Here is a 19500-nt window from a genome sequence, read left to right as displayed (position 1 = left end):
GGCGGAAGGGGATCCGGCGCCGACTCCATCGAAGACGATGTCGACCACTACGCCGTCCTCGGCCTCCCCTCCGGCGAAGAGGCCCTCAAACTAACCCTAAAAGAGATCGAGAAAGCTTACCGCAATCAATCTCGAATCCGCCACCCAGACAAGCGCCCCGACGACCCCAACGCCACCGCCGACTTCCAGCGCCTCACCTCCTCCTTCGAAATCCTCAAGGACGAGGCCAAAAGAAGCGCTTTCGACGCCACGATCCGCGCTCGGATCGAGAAGATCGCTCGCGACTCGCTGCTAGGCGCGAAAAGGAGGAAGCTTGCTTCTGACCTTGACGAGAGGGAGCGGGCGGCGGCGAGGGATGCGGAGAGCGTGGATCCTGATGAGTTGGTGAGGAAGAAGGAGAAGACCATGGCGGCGGAGCTGAAGAGGGAGTTGCAGGAGTTTCAGGCTAGGAAAGTCAAGAAAGCCACTGATGCTTTCGCTTCGGTAAGATTTTTGTGAAATCTTGACTAGGTTTTATCTTTATCTGAGAGTGATCATTTAGAAAAAGATTATATGAAATTTATAGTATTCTCTTAGTTTTAACATTATTTGTAAGGTGTATGTCGTGTAATTGTAGGAATTAGAAATAAGTATTGATGAGGTATGATTTACCTAGTACTGTTACCTATTTTGTTTGATGAAGGACCAGCTATTCTTTGCTAGGAGGATGAAATTTATCTGTACATCTCACTTATAATAATATGCTCAATGAGTATAACACAAATCAGTATTAACGGAATGAATATAACACTGACAGCTTGCATATATAATGCAGAACCACACTAAGCGTGTAAGATTGTTGAAATAAATTTACTGACTGCTGATGTTAGAGGACTATAGAATTGTTCGTGACTATTGTTGTGATTATGCAACAGACAATTTGAACCTGGAGTAGCTGAGCTTAATCTCTTACTTTATTATAGATTATTTACACCATTTGGAAAAGTTCAATTGCAGCGTATTCACCTGTACGATTACATTGTTAAGTTACTGATTGTTATAAACAACTTCGAAGTTCAGAAATAGACTAGTTGCTTTTTACCAGAAAGAAGTACAAGTAATCGCACACCTTTTTTTTCTTTATTAGGTGCAAATTTGTTTAACATAAATTTTCTTTACATGCTGTATTTTCCTTAGGAGATGTAAACAGATTGTTCACTTTTGTTGAGTTGTCAAGTCCTAATATTAGTGAATATTTAATCTAAGCACTAATTTCCAGGCATCTGGTCAGCAGAAAGGAGAGGATGATAGAGCGGTGAGTTTGGACAAGGAGAGGGTATTGAAGGTCTCCTGGGAGAGAACAGTAGGGGATTACAGTGCTGTAAAGTTGAGGGAAATATTTGAGACATTCGGTAAGGTCGAGGATGTAGTGATCAGAAGTAAGGGATCAAAGAAGAAGGGTTCCGCTATTGTTGTGATGTCTTCCAAAGAAGCTACAGTGAGTTTCTCTATTCCTTTCAAATTATAGAGTTAGTACAGTTTTGCATCCCAATTTCTTCAATTTTCTGCAAATATATCTGAGAGGTAGAAAATGCAAAGTATGAGAGAAGTTCTAAGATGATGAAGCCACCATGCTTTTCATCACTTCCAATCAGTATCTCTATATCACTCGCATTACAGCTTTCTTTGCACATGTTTGGTCACTTCTCTTAATAGTCTGGGGTTAGGATTTTGGCTTCTGCTTCCTTCACTAAATTCTGAAGGGGGTTATGTATATATTATCATTATTATGTGAATTCAACTTCATAATCCAAATGTAATATATTCTAATTTAGTGTTCTACTGCAAATTTCAAGTGAAAGGACCTTTTGGTTTCAAAACCACATTATGTAATTATGTATGAGCTATAAAGATAGAGGGATTTTTACATGTATTGCCATCAAATCTTCTTAATTTGAACAATTCTTGCTATCAATAAATTAGATTTCTTCTTAGTACATTGTGAAAGAAAGAGCTCTCATTAAGCATATTTTCTAGCATGTCGTCATGCAAGTTTATAAGCTTTGTAATGTATTCTAAAAGATTTGCACTTTCCTCTTAAAAGTTTGATGTTCTAATATTTTTATACATCTTACTGGTTTTAAGTCAAATCATCTTTTAATTCTTTTCCCATAATAATGGGAATGAATATGGAGCAAATCTCCATAAAATATTTGATAAAGTTTTGATGTGGGATGCCCACCTTAAGTCAATTGTCTCCTATTTTTAGCCAAATTCTTGGATAATTAAACTCTGACAATAGTGGAGGCTTGAACATAATCCTAAAGACCATCGTCATCCTGCAAATTTGATTGAACCATAGAGAAAGGGTTGACAAGGGGAAAGATGGTAGATTAATAACATTTAACTTACCATAAAAAAAGTCAGTATAATGGAACATGTTTCTTAAACCAACCTCAGATTTACATTCGTCAAACTGCAGAACTCTCTAAAGGAGTCGAAACCCAAACTTAGTTTAAGTTCTCAAAACCTCATTTAGTTTCTGTATTCATGGTTTGTGTAGGATATACATTTTTTCTGTGGGCAATAGGTTGCCTTTGGGAGATAAACACTTACAAGGCAGAACACCTGATTACGTGTAAGGGTTTGTAACCTAGATAAAAATTCGATGGATTAACAAAATAAAAAAGAGGGAGGAGTGGTGTTTTCTTCTCCCTTCCTCCTCCCTCCCTCCCTGGGAGTGTGGTTGATGGGTGAGCAATTGGGAGGAAGAGAGCATCCTGTAGGTAAGTTGAAATTTCACATTTATCAATGTTATGTGATTCTTCCTCTTCTGTCCCACTAAGTCATCGGGTATGAAAGTGCTCCGATATTACTAAATCGAAGTTTGTTTATAATGTTATGTTTTTTTAGTAAAAAACCATCATTTATCATTCTCAACCCTCTATCATTCCAGGAGCTAGAATGAGAAATAGAGCTCCTGGCCTGAGCCTTTTTTATGCCCTACTGCAGGATTTACACAACTTATAAGTTATAAGGCTGAATTAGTTTCCAATTGAGCATCCCTGGCATAGTTTATGAACCATGACCTCTGAATATTCCTTGTTTCTTGCTTTGTGAGTAACAGTTTATTGCTTATAAATAGCAAAATTTATCTTGCGTGAACTTCTTTACTGCATTTTTTTTACTCTACATGTGCTCAATATTCATTTGTTTAAATACTGGTTATGCACTCATTCCTGTTCTTTATCAGGTTGCAGCTACCCATGCAATGAGTGGAAGTATTTCGAATCCTTTACTCGTTCTCCCTCTTCAACCTGCTAATTCCAATATATCAAGCACATTTTCTATGAGTTCTTCTGAAGCTATTGATCCCAAACTTAGCAATATTATTGGTGCGGGATTTCAAGATTATGAGGCTTCCATCCTGAAAAAGCTTGAGAAGGTATGGTTTGACTTGGGCAAATGATTTTCCTAGTTTTCATGTTATACTGTATTGTTGGATATGCGGTAATGCATGGACTTGATTGCTGTCTGTTCAGTAGGATGGGTATTACAGATAGGAAGGTGATATAGTACTTTAAGGTACATAATAAGCGGCAACAAATTGAATAAGTGATATCCTGAGCCGGATTTTTCATCATATGGCAGAATTTTTTTTCTTGCAATTTTCTAGGGAGTGAACATATGTTACTTTGACAATGTAGTATCTCCTTCATTTCATCTAAAACTGAGTATGTGAAACAATGTTTGAAGACTGACCAATACTAATATATATTGTGTTGGGCTTTAATCATGTCATACTGACCTGGTCAATGTTGGTGATACTGATTAATTCAGGCTGATCTTTCTACCTTTTAAATATCAAACAATGATGTTCATGGCATAACATTGGGTCGAAAATAAGATTTAAATCTTGGCTGATTCCAGGATGGATCAGGCATATCGGGATCCACATAGTCATGATCAAAACTGCTAAGACTGTCAAGTTTGATATGTTAAAAGGGTATCTCTAGCTGACATGAAATCCACACTGAGGTTTTATTCTTGGTCCCAAGAATATAAATTGCTTTGTTTTTTTTTTTGGAAAATATGCATAATAACTCTTGCTGTTATTATGTAAACGCAGTAGTTTAGACTTTCATTTATCAGTTCATATATGTTTCTTTGCAATCCATAAAAGCAAGTATATCATTGCTGGACAAGTCCCTTAGGTGAACGGTCTGCAATCCTGAATTTGTAAATGATTGTATGTTTCCTTTAAAAAATACATTGGTTAGGGTTAAATATTGTAACTTAAAGGCACTGAAAGAATGTGGGAAAAAACAAAAAAACTATATATCATGTGAACACTGAAGAATAGAGGCCTAGGGGAATGAGCGGCTACGCAGACCAAGGAACCTTAGCACAGAAAAAAATAACATATGTCAAGTCCAAAATTTAGTTTAGTGCTTGTTTTGGCCATGTCTAGTTTATTGTGGTAATTTCTGAATGCTTTTATTACATCAAATTCTGTGCCTCCGTTATGCTTTTATTACAGTCAAATTTGTGTCTCCATTTTTTATGCAGAAAGCTCTCTACTTTCTTTTTCTTTTTCTTTTTAAAGAGAATCTATTGGAAAGGGCTTCGATTATATGATAAATCTACAGTAATAACATGTACTTGGATGACATAAATCCGATACAATACAATCATATGAACACACTCCTAAAAGATCTATAATACAGATGCAATGAAGCAGATAACTTTATATCCATGTGTGCTGCATGCATCCTAAAAATTAGATCATGAAATACTGACAAATCAATAAGTTATATATCCTGCATTTCAATAAACATCAAGTACTGGCAAAATCTACTCGATATTTAAGATTTCTATTTTTCATAAAATCTTCGGTTATCTATGTACGATTTATGCAGTTCTTTTCTTTTAACTTGGTTATACATACTACATTCATGGCCTTTGAGTTAATCATCAATATGATGTTGTTTTGCAGGCTAATGAAATGAGAAAAAGGACGCAGCAGTAAAGGAAGATGGCAGTGAACTTGATAACTTGGTTCCCTTACATTGGATTTCAAGTAATAGAGGTAAAACAATTTATATGCCCCTATTGTTTCTTCTCACTGGTCATCATATTTCTTGTTTTCCACATTTAGATGACGTCACAATGTAATTTACCCTATAAATACACATTGGTTCACTGAATGAATGAACAATGAGGTAAATGGTGATAATCTTTGAAATGCTCATGCTGTTGGAGCTGATCAAACTTTTTTATACATAATTCTTAGTTAAGATTGTCTCTAATTTTAAAGATATTCCATCTGATATATATATAGTACTTCTTTTCTTTGAGGCAAGGTACCACATTGTGTCTATACATTCAACATAGTTTCGGTGATCTAAGGTTGATGTGGATTTGTTTCTCATCCAGTGGTGCATGTACAAGTAAATATGTAAATATAATCCCTTTTATTGTATTTATCTTCCTACTTGTGAATGTTTCATCATTATCATCTGATCCCTAGTAATTACTTGTATGAATGCCAACTTATTGATTGATGACCTTTATTATATCTTAATATCTTTATATAATCAGTAATAAAACGTAATATGCTTGTGGGATCCCATGAATGCCTCCCGGTCTTCTCTCAGAACCTTCTCGTTTGATGTTTTCTGTAGTATACTTACCATAAACAAAGCTAAATTCCACCTTTCAGTCAAGAATGAGATGGTTTTGTTTCTGCAGAGGATTCCAATTTCTTTATCTTTTGTCTGCATGTCGTCCTTGTCCCTTGTAGCATCTTTGTTGCTTACCAATCTTTCTCATGTTTTATTTATTTAGGGCCTACTGTTGTTTCCTTTGGCTTCCTTGAGTGGCATGTCTTTCGTGTTGTTTTCTGTCTTCATTCTTCTGCACTAGATGAATAGAACTCTTGAAGCTATCTAGAAAATTGATTTGCCAGATAGGTGACGATATGTGTGGTGAGTACCCCAGAAGTTGTTGATCAAATACCTTCATTTAGCTTGTGAAATCATTCCGAGGATGGTAGGGACACCTCTCTATGAGATTTTCTTTTTCCTTTTTCTTTTGGTGTGCTTCTGAGTGTACTCCGAACTCATTCATCTAATTCTTTAGATCAAAGTTGCAAAAGGATTTTCTACTGGCAATATTTGTACATCAGATGAAAATGAGCATGCTTTCAGCAGAGCCTAAATTTTTTATCCAGCTTGGTACTTATTGGCTTTTGTGGGATCCTTTGCCGGAACTGTTACTATGTGGGCATAAGTCAAATTCCAAGAGACTCATGTTAAAGTAAACACCTTGATTTTCTTAAACATATTGAGAGCTGTCCTTTCTTGCTGGTATGACTCCTATGTCAGATCTTCTCCTCCAACAAAAGCTTTCCTGCTTCTTGTGCTGAAGGAGCAGCTTGGTTGTCGATGCATTTGAACCTGTACAGGGTATTGTGCTTTCGTGAAGGTGTAAGACCTCTTCAAGGACATCTTCACCTCGGCCAAAAGTTGTAACATGACGCGTAATATTTTTCACACAAAACCATTTAAGTTGCAGTAGAACATGTAGGTAGACACAAAATATGAGCATGGAGCAATCAATTTGATTGGGATAACTTCACTTGTCAGATGCAAAGAGGTGCCTGTTTTATTTCAATGGATTTGAAAGAGCAATTGTTTGTTTCCTCTTGGAATGGAGATAAAAAAGCAAAGTGTTCTGTTTTGCATTAGCCTGAGAAGAAATTCTCATGCACAGCATTGGTCCATTTAGCGTGGAAATGAGATGTTCTGGAAGGGAAGATCTGAAGGTTGTCTATCAACCGCATTTGTTTGAAGTGTTTAAGTTACGATAAGCCATCTAGTAGCATGATGTAACCATTTATGGCTGAGCTAATAGAGTTTGCTACAGAGCAAGTTGGTACTTGTTGAATGTGGGGCTTTGTGGAGTGAAAAATGAGGAGGCATGTCAGTCTTAGGCAGCAGAAAGAAATTGACAATCTAACTCTAAACTAGAGACTTACAGATGAAAGAATGATAATGACAGTGGTTATAGGAAAATGTGAGAAAACGAGCACATCATGCTTTTATTGCAAAAAACTAGGTTAGTCAGCTATAATGTGATGCAATGAACTTAATATAGCTGAGAGAATTGTTGGGTCATTGCCTGCCTGTGGAATTTTAGTTAAGGTACTAGGGAAGTGTCAAGGCTAAAAGGGAAAAAAAAAACTATTTAATGAGAACTTTCAACTTGTTTAGTCTGACATTTATAAGGGATTGGGAAAAACCTGTAGGAATATGACCATCTGGCAGCTAATTATCCCTATAGCTGATTAATATGCAAAACATCCACATATAAAGTCAACACTTTGCTTGGGACAGGTGTGCCTCTGAACATTGTCTGCAGGAAATCTGAAATCATATACATGTGACCATAACCAAATGCTGTTCTGGGGAATTATGGGCACGTTTGGTAACTTGGTTTATAATTCACAAATGAATTATAAGCCAAGTGGATTATTTTGTGAATTATAAGCCAAGCGGATTATAAACCAAAGTGTTTGGTAAAAAATTGAATTATAAGCCGCTTTCAACAAGAGAGTGTTGGTAAATGGGTGGATTATAATCCATCATTGCGGTTAAAATGGCCGAAAAGGATATGGCTGTAAATTTAAACATTGAATAGACTTTGGAATTATCTTAAATGTTAAGGGGTAAATTTGACATTTACTTGGTCAAACTGTATATCTTATAAGCCACCAAAAAATAAGCTGGGTTAGGGAAGCTTTTTTGGCGGGGGGCTTATAAGCCCCAAATAAGGCGGTTGTCAAACATGTTGCTTGGGCTTATAAGCCACTTTTTTGTGGCTTATAAGCCAGTTTGGCCGTTGTCAAACATGCTCTATCTCCGTTGGTACCGGAATAAAAAAATTTAATGCACCATTAGAGAAACACTTTGCTTTTGCTTTCTTCCTAGAAATTCTCATGGACTATATAACTATAAAGCAATTTACATGATTTTGGATATTTTTGTTAGTCATAATGGTTGAAACCTGTGAACCATTATATGGGTTCTGTCATCATCTAGAACATGATTCAGTCGCAATGCTTTTAGTTTTATTTAGTACATTTTTACTCATTTCTACTGAAATTTTCTCACTTTCTCCCTGCTCTCTATAATTGGCTTGTTCTTATATTCTTGCAGCATCAAGCTTTTAATAGTGACAGATCTGAACTATTGATCTCAGTAAGCTCCAGGGCTTGTGTATAGATTGATGAGTTCAGTGTTATGCACACGAAGGCATGAATCTTTTCCAAAATAGTGATACATCCAATAAGATCTGTTGCCATTCATTTAACATTCCCATGGATGAGCCAAGTTCTAAGTTGACCTATCCCATGGCGCTCATTTATTTTGCGGTAATCACTGCAAGAGAGAACATTTAAGTACTATCTGGATAATCTGTGCAATGCCTTTTGGAATATTGCTCTTTCTTTGCCCATAGAAGCCATATTTGCAAGCTATATGGAAAGAGGAAACAAAAGAAAGTAAAATTACAGATTTGTAATGCTTCCGTAGGGAACTTCCATTCTTTATTACCAAGCAGATTCATGCATTTGAAAATGCGACATGCAAATAATACATTCTAGTTGCTCTATGTTAGTACTTGTTGACGGTGATGAAATGAGTTGAGAAAGAACAAGGATGTGGTAATGCTACATCCATTTGGCACGCTGAGTTCAGGCATCTGGACATTTCACCTATTGATTGTGATATAAAGACTTGAATATGCTGAGGTATGTGCTTGCATCCTTGCTCGGAATAAAGCTTTAGAGTTTGATGCTAATTCCTGCCTTCTTTAGGTGAAAGGTTAATCCATGCTAGGTTTTTCGAAAATTGGTTCTTAAATGTTGGCATAAAATGTCAATTTAATGTGTTTTAGCGCAACAATCTAATAGATAGAATGCCGGAACACTATATTGCATGTGACACAGGCTTGGATCTGTGTATCAGTTCAAATGTTGCAAGGTTCGTCACAAAGAAAAGGAAGCAGGAAAGTTCAATTTGCAAATTGTGGAGGCTGGACCAGATTTACTGTGATCAAATTAAGGTTTTTAAGTTATTCTTAAAAAAAAAGGTTTTTAAATCTACAGTTTTAAGATTTGGAAGACCTAAATTCTTTTGATGGGACTTTTCTTGGTACCATTTCCCTTTGCCAAAAAATGACAAATAGACGACTAGTGGCTTGGTGTAGTAGGGAGTATGAATAGGAGAGGTGGGGTGCAATAAGGTTCAAGGAAGGATGTACATTTTATTTTACTAGGTTTTATGCACGTGTAATGCACATGGTTATATATTATGATTAAGTATTTTTTATTTATTTCTTTACTAAAATTTGTTTATCATTCTACTTTGATTGTTTTTGCTCACTTATGACTTTAAACTTTAGTATTATGATTATTTATTTTCTTTAATGTTTGTTTTAATGGGCTACACCAAATTTAAATTTTTTACGTTAATAATTGAATTGACAAGAAATAAATATAATCTAAAACTAATTTGAATTTGGACATTATTTGGATCGACATGAAGCCAAGCTTGATTTGAGAAGGTATAATGTTGTAAAAGTGAAAAACACTTGAAAAAATAGAGTTGTAAAAAAAAGATGAATAATTGAAATCAATAAGTCAAGATGGTTAATTAAAAGTGGGCTAGAATGAAACTAAAGAGAATATAAATTTTGTTGCTAATCATTGACAGACTTAAAAAATCATAAAATAAATATTAATGCTAACTCTACTGCACTTTTACATGATAAAAGCATCCACATATCCATATAAAATTATTAAAAGAGTTCATGAAAATTCCTTCTAAAGATTCTTGATTTTACGCAAAAAATTAAGTTATTCTATAAATATTCAATAATTTAAATTTGTGTTGTATTTATAAAAAGCATTGATGAAGATTCTTTTGTTTTAGCAGCTTGTTCTGAATGAGCTCTGCATATTAGCTTTAAAGTGTAATATTTTTTACCGTGTTATATGAATGTTTGCTTGGCTTACTTATCTTTCTTTTATTTCTTCAATAAGTTATATCTTTGAATTGATATATTATTAACAAAATTTACGATGACATATATATATTTCCTACGAACTTGAGATTGATAAAATGTGAATTTTATGTTTAGTGATCTTTAATAAGAATTTTAGTTGTAATATATGTTACCTTCATATTTAAAGATCTTGAAATCTGACAGTACTATTAACTGTTTATCTTTTATCGTGTCCTTAAAAATTTATCCTTCGATGGTAGTCATATTCCTAAATAAGGTTACTTGCAGAGTCATGCCACTATATAGAAAAAAAATATCAATTTTAATTTTTTTTACTTACACCATGGTAACTAAGTATCATGTGCATACTTTTTGTCCATTATAGTGATTTTCCTCATCTTATCTAGCTTATTATATCTCGCAATATAGTTGATCAACGGCTTCACTTTAGTTTCTATTGCAAGATAATTTATACGTAATTTTATGTTAAGTTTATGATCCCCTAGTATTTTAAGAATAAAGTATAAAAATTTATAAGTACTTACTAATTTTTCTTGTATCTTTCATGAAGAATATTTTTTTAATTAAGATAAATTATTCAGATGTTCTTCAAGGGGAACTCGGTCAATGCTTCTTTGCCAGATATGTCTTTTATCAATGTCAATTCAGGTGATTTATGAATGTTTTCTAATTTTGAGTTTATTTTCTTCACTTCTCTATATGAAATGAAAATAACTTAGTTCTTTTAAATTATATTTCTGAACTTTCTGATAGTTTCTCTATACATAACCCATTGTATTATTTTATCCTATGAATATTATCAATATTAGAGATAAATGTTTATACATTATAATCAATTAATGCTAACATATTATATTATAGTCTTTTATTAATTTGTCTTCTATCAGTGAATGTTATTAGTAAAATTATATGCAGTTCCTTGAATTTATACAGTAATGTTAATTTTTAATCTATCATATGTTTTTAAATTCTTATTCCTTAACTGGATAGTTTTAATCTACAATAATTGTTATTTCCGGCATCAACTTAAACTACTTTTAGATGCTAGAAAGGGATGATAAATTTTAAATTAAAAGTTAAATTTATATATCTTAATAATATCAAACATTTCCTCTTTTTTGCCAAATTTCATCTTTTTGTGATTTTGAATTTTTGAGGGTGTGTTTTACAATTTCTAAACTTTGTTAGTTTTTTATGAAAAATTTTAATTATAAGTTGGGTGCTTATAATTTTCATATTTCATTTGTTGGTGGTAAGATTTTAAATGTTAGAATGTTTCGTGTAACTGTGAAAATTTGAAGGTATTTTTACAATTACTAATTTTTTTTGGTTATTTTTAAAAAATTAAATTCTCAATGATTTGTTGATAATTTCTAAATTTGATGTGTACCGGTTATAAGTTTTGAAATTTCATATTTTTTTTATTTTTGAGGGAGTTTTTATAATATTTATAACTTTGAGGTTATTTTTTAGAAATTTTAATTTTTAAGTGTCTAATGGTAATCCCTGAAATTCATCTATGTTGTTTCTAAGTTTTAAAATCTTTAAATTTTAGGGTGTTTTTTTGTAATTTAAACTTTTAAGGTTATTTCTATAATTTTTGAAATATTGAGGATGTTAATTACAAATTTTAAATTTTTAGATTTCATGTTTGTTTTTAAGTTTTAAAAAGTGAAGGTGTTTTGTGTAATTGTAAACTTTTAAGGCTATTGTATGCAATTTTTAAAACTTTAGGGTTTTTTGTAATACTTCCTGTATTATAATATGTTATCTACGTATAATTTCTTAATCTTTTTTTTTAATTGTTGAGTTATAGGTAGTTTATATGGAGTTAATATAGCATATAATTAGTATTTAGATAGATTTTAAAATTAAATTAAATATTTAAAATATTTTTTTTTTAAAATTGTTGAGCTATAGATAGTTTACGTGGAATTAGATAAGATATGATTAAAATTAGAATAGATTAAGATTTAAATGAAATATTCAAAATAGTGAAGGGTAATAATAGACCATGAAAAGTTCTTCCTGAACTCCCATGATATGATTTGTTAAGTTAGAAGGTGGGGTACATGGCTTTTTCTTGTTTGGTTGAGGAGATGGGAAGGGGAAGTTAGTTTAAGTGAGGACTGTTTAAGTACAATAATATTTTTTTGTGGAAATATGTGATAGAGTTTGGATAAGGAAAGGTAAGTGGTTAATTATGCAAAACAGGTGGGGATATTAATAGTCTTTACAAGATGAATATTCTATCTGTACACCTTCGTCTCGAAATTGAAGGGACATCTCTCTAAAATTTTAATTCATTTTATATCTTCCCTCTCCTCACCGCACCTCACCCTCTAAAAATCCTTCGTCAAAGAGGATTTTTAGTTTTTTTCCCCTCACATTATCCTACCTCCCTTCCTACCAAATCAATACCAAACTAATTCATTAACTTGAAATGTATGAAAAATATTTTATCGTTTTGATTGTGGTGTTAAAATTACACTGTAGGTAACATGTTACTCCTTGAAGAATGGTTGGATACAGCTTTCACATTCCGCAATGAGGACATTTTCAAATAAGATTTCATTCGATCAGACTAATGTTCAAAAAGACACATTCCCTAACGCATTAAAAAAAAATGGCGTTATCATTCAAAAGCCAACAAGCAGTGGTGGGAAACCAACATGCTTATAATCATTGAAGTCAAGAATTCGTTAGGGGAAATGCAAATAGGTGTTCATAGTTCTTAGTAGTGGATGATCAAAAAATAAAAAATAAAAATAAAAAATTGGTTCTTAGTAGTGCGAAGAATGATTCTAGTATATAATGAAGTTGTGGTTGCGTCTTTTATTAATGGAGTATGTTTGGCAGTGTAACCGTGCGTGGTTGATATGCATTTCATATCATAATTCGGTGAGAACTGAGAAGTGGAAAATTGAGAAATTTCTAACTGATGAATCCATGAAAGTTATTATTATACATAAAAGACATCGGATCAGAAATAATGATAAATAAAAGCAAGAACATCTTTCGTTTTTTTTTTTTTTTTGTTACTTTTGAGAATTACACATCTTTAGCGTTTCCCCCTTCGTATATCTTAAGTAGAAATGACGAAAGTTCACACTTTCATCTTCATTTCATTTTTACTAATCTCCAAGGTTAGGTTCCTTCCGTTGCCTTTTTTTCCTCCTCTCGAAAGCTTTATCTTCAAAATTCCTCTTCTTTTTCCCTTGACTAGATATGAAGTAAGTCGATATCTTTAGTTATCTTCTATTTTCAAAGTCTCAAAGGCTAGGTCCCTTCAGCTGTTTGCTTTTGCCTTCTTTTTCAGTCAAAGAGTATTACCTTCAAAAAAAAATTTCCTTCCTCAAGTCAATCCGCAATGAAGCTTATTTCGAAAATCAGACCCAGAGACAGCAGCAGTAAACATTTTCACAGTATTATATGATCGATTCGATGTCATCCAAAATTTTGGTTGACATTTTATTAGTCCTACAACTCTCATGTGAATACAATTTTGAGCTGAAAGCTAGGCTCCACTACATTTTATTAGTCCTACAACTTTACCGTAACCCACTTCTATGTTCTTTACAAATCCGCTCAGATTCAGCACACAGGATCTCTTTTTACAATTCCCAGTTGAGATTTTTTTTTTTTTTCCTCCGCTGCCTTGCTTATTTTGCCGGCGCCCGAGGTATCTCTCTCTTTCCTTTAAAATAGTCAAGTCCTACGGCTTTCATTTGGATTGGATACATCTCATCCATGGTGACTCGACCTACGATGGATTAATTACTGTTCCTGCCAATTAATTAGCTAAGGAGACTTGTCTATTCATTGGAATAGTGCTAATTAATTAGTTACTAATTATTTTTTTTTAAAAAAAAGGGGAAAAGAAGTGCCCTTGTTCCACCATCCTAAGTTACTGTTATTAATTCGATGTAATCTGTTTGTAACAATCATTAATGGTAAAGTGGATCCTCTTTCTTTTTTTTGAAGCAAAGAAATTTTTTTTTTTTTTTTTTTTTACAAATTAAGTTATTATCGCCTGTTTTCAGTTTACTCTTATGATTCCATTTAAAAATACTAGTATTATTTTTTTTAAACTCTTCTTACGACCATCTAAACACTTTCGATTGATGGTAGGGCCCAGCAGCGGGCCGTGCTGAAAATGACACGGGAACGGACATAAGCATAGGATCACGATCGCAATAGAAACATCAGCTGGTGGTATTTTCTCTATATAAATATGCAGCCAAAGACGAAGCAAACTTTGAAGGACCAAACCAGCCAGTAATTTGCACTTTAGAAAGTTAGGTCGGAAGAGCGACTTCTGCTTAATTTTGCGTAGGTGCTAGCTCATGTAATTTCTCCACCGGGTGATCATCAGTGGATGAAGGTAAAGAAGGGAGGAGAGAAGATCAGGGGGAGTATGAACAAGGGCGAGATGTTCTCGGGTCAGAAGAAAGAAGGAAGCATCGTCGAAGCACCGAAACTGGCCGTCAGGCGGAGGAAGGCCGTTAGGAGCGTGACGAGGGAGGAGATTGAGAGGTATTGGAGGGTGAAGAGGATGGAGGAGGAGGAGCATCTGCTTGCCGCTCTTAAAGCTGCTGCTAGAATCAGGGCTCGAGCTCTCTCTGTAAGCTTCCATTTTAGTTTTTTGTTGGATGAATCGCACGCTACGGCATCGTTCATACTTTCAGTAGCACTTATCACTCTTCGACTTGTTTATCAGTAGCTTATACATCATCTCTCGATTCGAGGGGTGTGGAGGATTGTCTGTGATTTATCCTTCTCGATACCGACATTAATCGACGAATCGAGAAGTAATGTTAGTAGTAATACTTCACACTTGCAATTTCATAGAAAGGGAGAGCGTAGCTAGCCCTCAGCCCCGAACCCGAAACTTGAAGCTAGGAACACTTTAGTCAAGACAATTATCTGCACGTACAAGTAGCGCTTGCATTTAAGAAATCAATCTTAATCTTATATGTGTATTAGTCAAATCATTATAATGGCTGCGATGAGCAGGAGGAGGATTACAGGAGATTCGAAGAATCGCTGAGGGACATGATAAAGAAAGCCAATGAGGAAAAAGATGGCCAAAACCACAAGGATCTGCAAGTGGGAATCAAGGATTGGTAGGCTGACATCCACTTACTTCTCACCTTTCTCTTTTTTTCTTTCTTTCTTTTTTTCTTTCTTCTTTTCTCTGAGCATGAGTGAATAAACTTTATATATACTGATCTTCAGAAGTAATCCTTTATATCCAAACTGAAAAGCTCCTAACCCTGGATCAATGCAATAATACGCAAGAATTGAGAATTAGTGTATCGATCCAAAGATTGTTTACCTCTCAGTATAAAGGATACCCTAAGATTTAAGTAAGCCAAAAATTTAGCGGAAAGAGGCGTCTACTATTTTTCTTAATAATCAATGTCTTTATAGAGTAGTGGCTAGAAATATCCTTAAAAAAAAAATTTCTAACATTAATTAGTAGCTCTGGCGTCATCATCTTATCTTGCTCCAAGCTTAACTTTGGATAGCTACGGGTTTTGGGCTGATCAGCTCGAGGACAAGATTCTTACGTCAAACAAACGCCACTAGTGATTATGATTTGTATTTAATTAATTGCGCAGATTGCTTTGTAGAAACCCATTCCCTAATGGCTTGACCTACTCCATCAAAGTTCTCATTGTTAACAATATTGTGCCTCATTATTTCTTCGCTCGTAGTCTTATGGATTTTGACAGAGCTAGGTCAATCCAATACTAGACCAAGTAAACGCTAGCATCTACATAACAACGAAGATGTTTCGAATAATGTGCATGTGGTTGAACTTGGGATTTTCAATAGGCGTGAGGTGCATCACACATTGGACGGTGGTTGTTTATATTTGGGTAAGCACTGATGTGAGTAGGAGTAATTTAAGGGATCTATTTTATTTATCTCTTTGATGCTAGGACAAGCTTGAAGAAAGATTCCACCAAGGGAATTATTTAGTACATACATCACAAATGAAATAATTATTGCATTTCATACAATTGATTGGTCTGCGTTATTCAAATAAACCTTGGAAGTCATCATCTCCTTTGATTCCTTTCTTAACCAGCCATCATATTCTTATCTTTTAATTTTATGAAATTAAAAGTTGATAATTCTTTTGTTTGCAAGTATGTATGTATATATATATATATATATAGAAGAGGCGTACACCCAACACAAAAATTACTATTCTGTAGGAATATATTTCATTTTGTATTAAGCTTAATTAATAGAGGTGAAAAGAAAGTTTCTAGAGGTTCCCCCATCCGTCTCCATCACTGAAATAGAAAACTAAGGTTTCTTGGAAGCCAAGGGGTGAGCATAAGATTCCTTTAAAATAAAAAAATGTATAGTTCGTTTTACACCAAAATTATTGTAGTTGTTAACAAAATTGGGTCTACTGAGTCTTTTCGTATTTTATTTATATGGTTTAACAATTTCCCATCGCACACCTATACATCATAAAATAAAGTAGTTGCGATTCAGAAATCTAAGCCGAGAGGTATTTTGGGCATCGAGGAACCAAACTGATCCTTAAAATTTCAGGGATATGTGAGTAAAGGGATTAATCTAAAATTATTGGAGATTTGAGGGACAAATATGTAAATAACGGTGAACCCCGTTTTTCATATGCATGTTCTTTTTCCCTTTATACATTTTTTCAATTAAAAGTCATATCAGGCATTTAAACGTTTCTAACGTTATTTTATTCATATTTTACATGCATGCTACTTTGACAAGTTAGGATCAAATAAGTTGGTGTTTGATATTTTTCTCTTTGCTCTGTGACTTTGGGTAGGTGGACCAAAAGCAGGTATGCTTACTTGAACCAGCCAGCCATCAGCAAACCAATTGGGGAGTACGGAGCACCAAGCAAAGCTACTGCTGCGTACGTCCCACAAAAGAATTGCTCCTACGCTCCTCCTCCCACTTGCAGCCCGGTGCCTACCTCACTTGGGGTCTTCTGAAACTTCACTCTGGATGTACAAAAAAATTATATCCTCGTGTGCAGGCTTATTCTACTTCCACCGACTGTTATTTGTTATAAATGTCCTATTATATGTATGTATTTATTAACGCATGGTTGGACGAAGTTACGTGTATGTTTGTAAATCTGTCTATGGTTTGATGTATCGTTAGGATGGTTGGTGCTAAGCCCTCGTTCAATCTTGAAAACATTTTTCATGGTCCTGAAGTGAAGACATCGTTCAATCTTGAAAAATTGTGATTAACCCTTAGCCCTGTAAAATTTGTAGTGCTTAGATTTTGCTCCCTCTCCGAGAAACAAAGGAAGATGGAGGGAGAAACCAATTTCCATATGAAGTTAACTGGCGAATTCTTCAAAACCCTATTATATAGGGGGTGCAAATGGTTCGGGCACGGCTTAGATACATACGATACTCATCAAATCCGTGTCTGTTTATCAATCACGGATACGGATATGCCTTGGTTAAGAATAATTCATATCCATACCTACTGAAATTGAATTCCGACGGGGATATACATGTGGGTATATATAAGCGTATTTATACACACGCGTATACAAAAACGAGTATGAGAAGACTACATAATATTGAAAAACTATAGTTCATATCACACGAGAGAGTTTATCGATATGTACGTTATAATTGAAAATCTAACATTAGATCCCTTGATCATCATTATCAACCTCAAATTCATAATAAAACTATTGTAGTTGTATGGCAAACATATGTTCGGATTTTTCGGATACGGATCGGGATATTTTACTATATATCTGTATTCTTAACCATATCCTCTCGGATATAGATTTTAGTAAATATATTCAATACGAATATTTACTCAGATACAGATATTTTTGTTCACCCGTACTATTATACTCTGATAAAATGGGATATGGAATTACACTAAAGAAAATTTCTTTTGCTGAACCTCAAGAATGTTTTTTCTTCGTTTTTTTAAGCCCAAATAAGAAGTTTTACTCATCCGTTTGGATGAAAAAAAACCTTTAATTACAGTCTACAGCCTATTAAGTCCTAGTGTAGTTAAAAAAACAAAAAGTAGTAAAAGATTGGTTGTCTACTTGTCTATGTATCAAGATTCAAGTGGTAGGAAGTTAAGTGATTTATTCAGAACAAAACAACTTTAGAACATTTATTGGGGAGATGAGATATTCAAACCACATTATTTTGTAGCCAAAAGCATAGTATCTCATGAGAAATTGTATTGGAGGATCTTCACTGATTTTAATGAGATTGAGCTCATATGTATTGTTCATCACTGAACTCTACCCCCCAGAATGAGTTTGTTTAGATCCTCAGCTAAAACGTTTGATCCATAAAGCCTTAATTTTGAGAAGATCTACTGAATATCTAACAACTTGCTTCCTATTATCATTTGATATGGGATTAATGAGCTGATTCTTGTCAGTATCAGTTTCTCTATTTGGGTGCTCACCAAAATACAAGACAAACCGAATATTTATCCAACTTGAAGAATATTTTGACCAAAAGACTAGGCAAGAGAAGATCAACATCTTCAGAGAAGGAGAGGATAATGGTAGAACTATATTAAGTGGCAAGCTTCTTCAGCCCCAGCTCCCTTTCAAAAATCTCAACTTATAACCAAACTTGAGTTTGCTAGACGAAGCGCAGATAAGATGATGCAAATTTCTACGGAACAGAAAAAGTTACGCCCATCCTGATTCCTCACCGAGAGGATGGATACGTGGGCCAGCTCGACATGTCAAAATATCGAGCAGCCCCTCTTAACTTTTCGTATTGAACAATCAGCGGGGGCAAAAAAATATCAGACTGTGATTCTATCCAAACAAAAAGAGCAGCATCAAGAGCCACACATTAACCGCCCTTATCTTTTCCCAACGTTTACCATTCCTCATACGGTCACACTCCCCTTCTCCTGAGACTGAACATGGCAACAGCCATTCTCCAAAGCTTCTGCAACAATTCCAACACCTCCCAAACCTCCAGCCTCCCAAAACAAGCATCCATCTCCAGCTCCACCAATGTCAAAACAAAACAACCAATATCTAAACTACACAACTCCGTCATCGCCCGTAGGCTTTCTTCATTAACCGAATCAGGGCAAATGCATGAGGCCCTCTCGCTGTTTCAGTCCGCGAAGAAGCCCGATACCTTCATCTGGAATGTTATGATCAGAGGCTACACAAACTGGGAGATGTTCGAAGATGCTATTGGCTTATATTATCAGATGCAAGCAGCAGGAGTTCGTGCAGATCACTTCACTTTCCCCTTTGTCGTCAAATCCATCACTGCTTTGTCATACTCTAGCGAGGGGCTCAAGATACACGGAAAATTGTTTAAGGTTGGATTGGATTCAGATCTTTACATCTGCAATTCTCTAATTGCTATGTACTCCAAGATGCACTTGATTGGTTCAGCT

At 34.6% G+C, this 19500-nt stretch overlaps 3 protein-coding genes across 3 annotated transcripts in view; all 3 read left to right on the top strand.

The window, feature by feature from the left end:
* On the top strand, positions 7–9062 carry LOC109837743 (dnaJ homolog subfamily C member 17; the record flags this gene model as incomplete). The annotated part of the gene is made up of 5 exons (XM_020406089.1): positions 7–483; positions 1259–1477; positions 3233–3424; positions 4976–5068; positions 8199–9062. Coding segments are annotated over 4 exons (921 nt in total), but the record flags the coding sequence as incomplete, so codon positions are not given.
* LOC109837742 lies at positions 14334–17293 on the top strand. Its single transcript, XM_020406088.1, has 3 exons — positions 14334–14692; positions 15085–15194; positions 16898–17293. Exons 1-3 carry the CDS (start codon positions 14447–14449, stop codon positions 17064–17066), a joined length of 525 nt encoding a protein of 174 aa, XP_020261677.1. The 5' UTR covers positions 14334–14446; the 3' UTR covers positions 17067–17293.
* LOC109837740 (pentatricopeptide repeat-containing protein At4g35130, chloroplastic) overlaps positions 18423–19500 on the top strand; it is a 4762-nt gene continuing 3684 nt past the window's right edge. The window contains exon 1 of the mRNA XM_020406086.1: positions 18423–19499. Coding sequence (XP_020261675.1) covers positions 19009–19499 — 491 coding nt within the window. The 5' untranslated portion in view covers positions 18423–19008. The remainder of the gene's footprint in view (position 19500) is intronic.

This window comes from Asparagus officinalis, chromosome 4, assembly GCF_001876935.1.
Source record: "Asparagus officinalis chromosome 4, Aspof.V1, whole genome shotgun sequence".
Classification (NCBI taxonomy): Eukaryota; Viridiplantae; Streptophyta; class Magnoliopsida; order Asparagales; family Asparagaceae; genus Asparagus; species Asparagus officinalis.
This window is presented reverse-complemented; position numbering and strand designations above follow the sequence as displayed.

What these genes read in the sequence shown, in the direction of transcription:
- LOC109837742 (XM_020406088.1), top strand. Translation starts at nt 14,447, where the DNA reads ATGAAGGTAAAGAAGGGAGGAGAGAAGATCAGGGGGAGTATGAACAAG. An exon ending in TCAGGGCTCGAGCTCTCTCT is followed by an intron (nt 14,693 to 15,084) that starts GTAAGCTTCCAT and finishes TGCGATGAGCAG; the next exon opens with GAGGAGGATTACAGGAGATT. An exon ending in CAAGTGGGAATCAAGGATTG is followed by an intron (nt 15,195 to 16,897) that starts GTAGGCTGACAT and finishes GACTTTGGGTAG; the next exon opens with GTGGACCAAAAGCAGGTATG.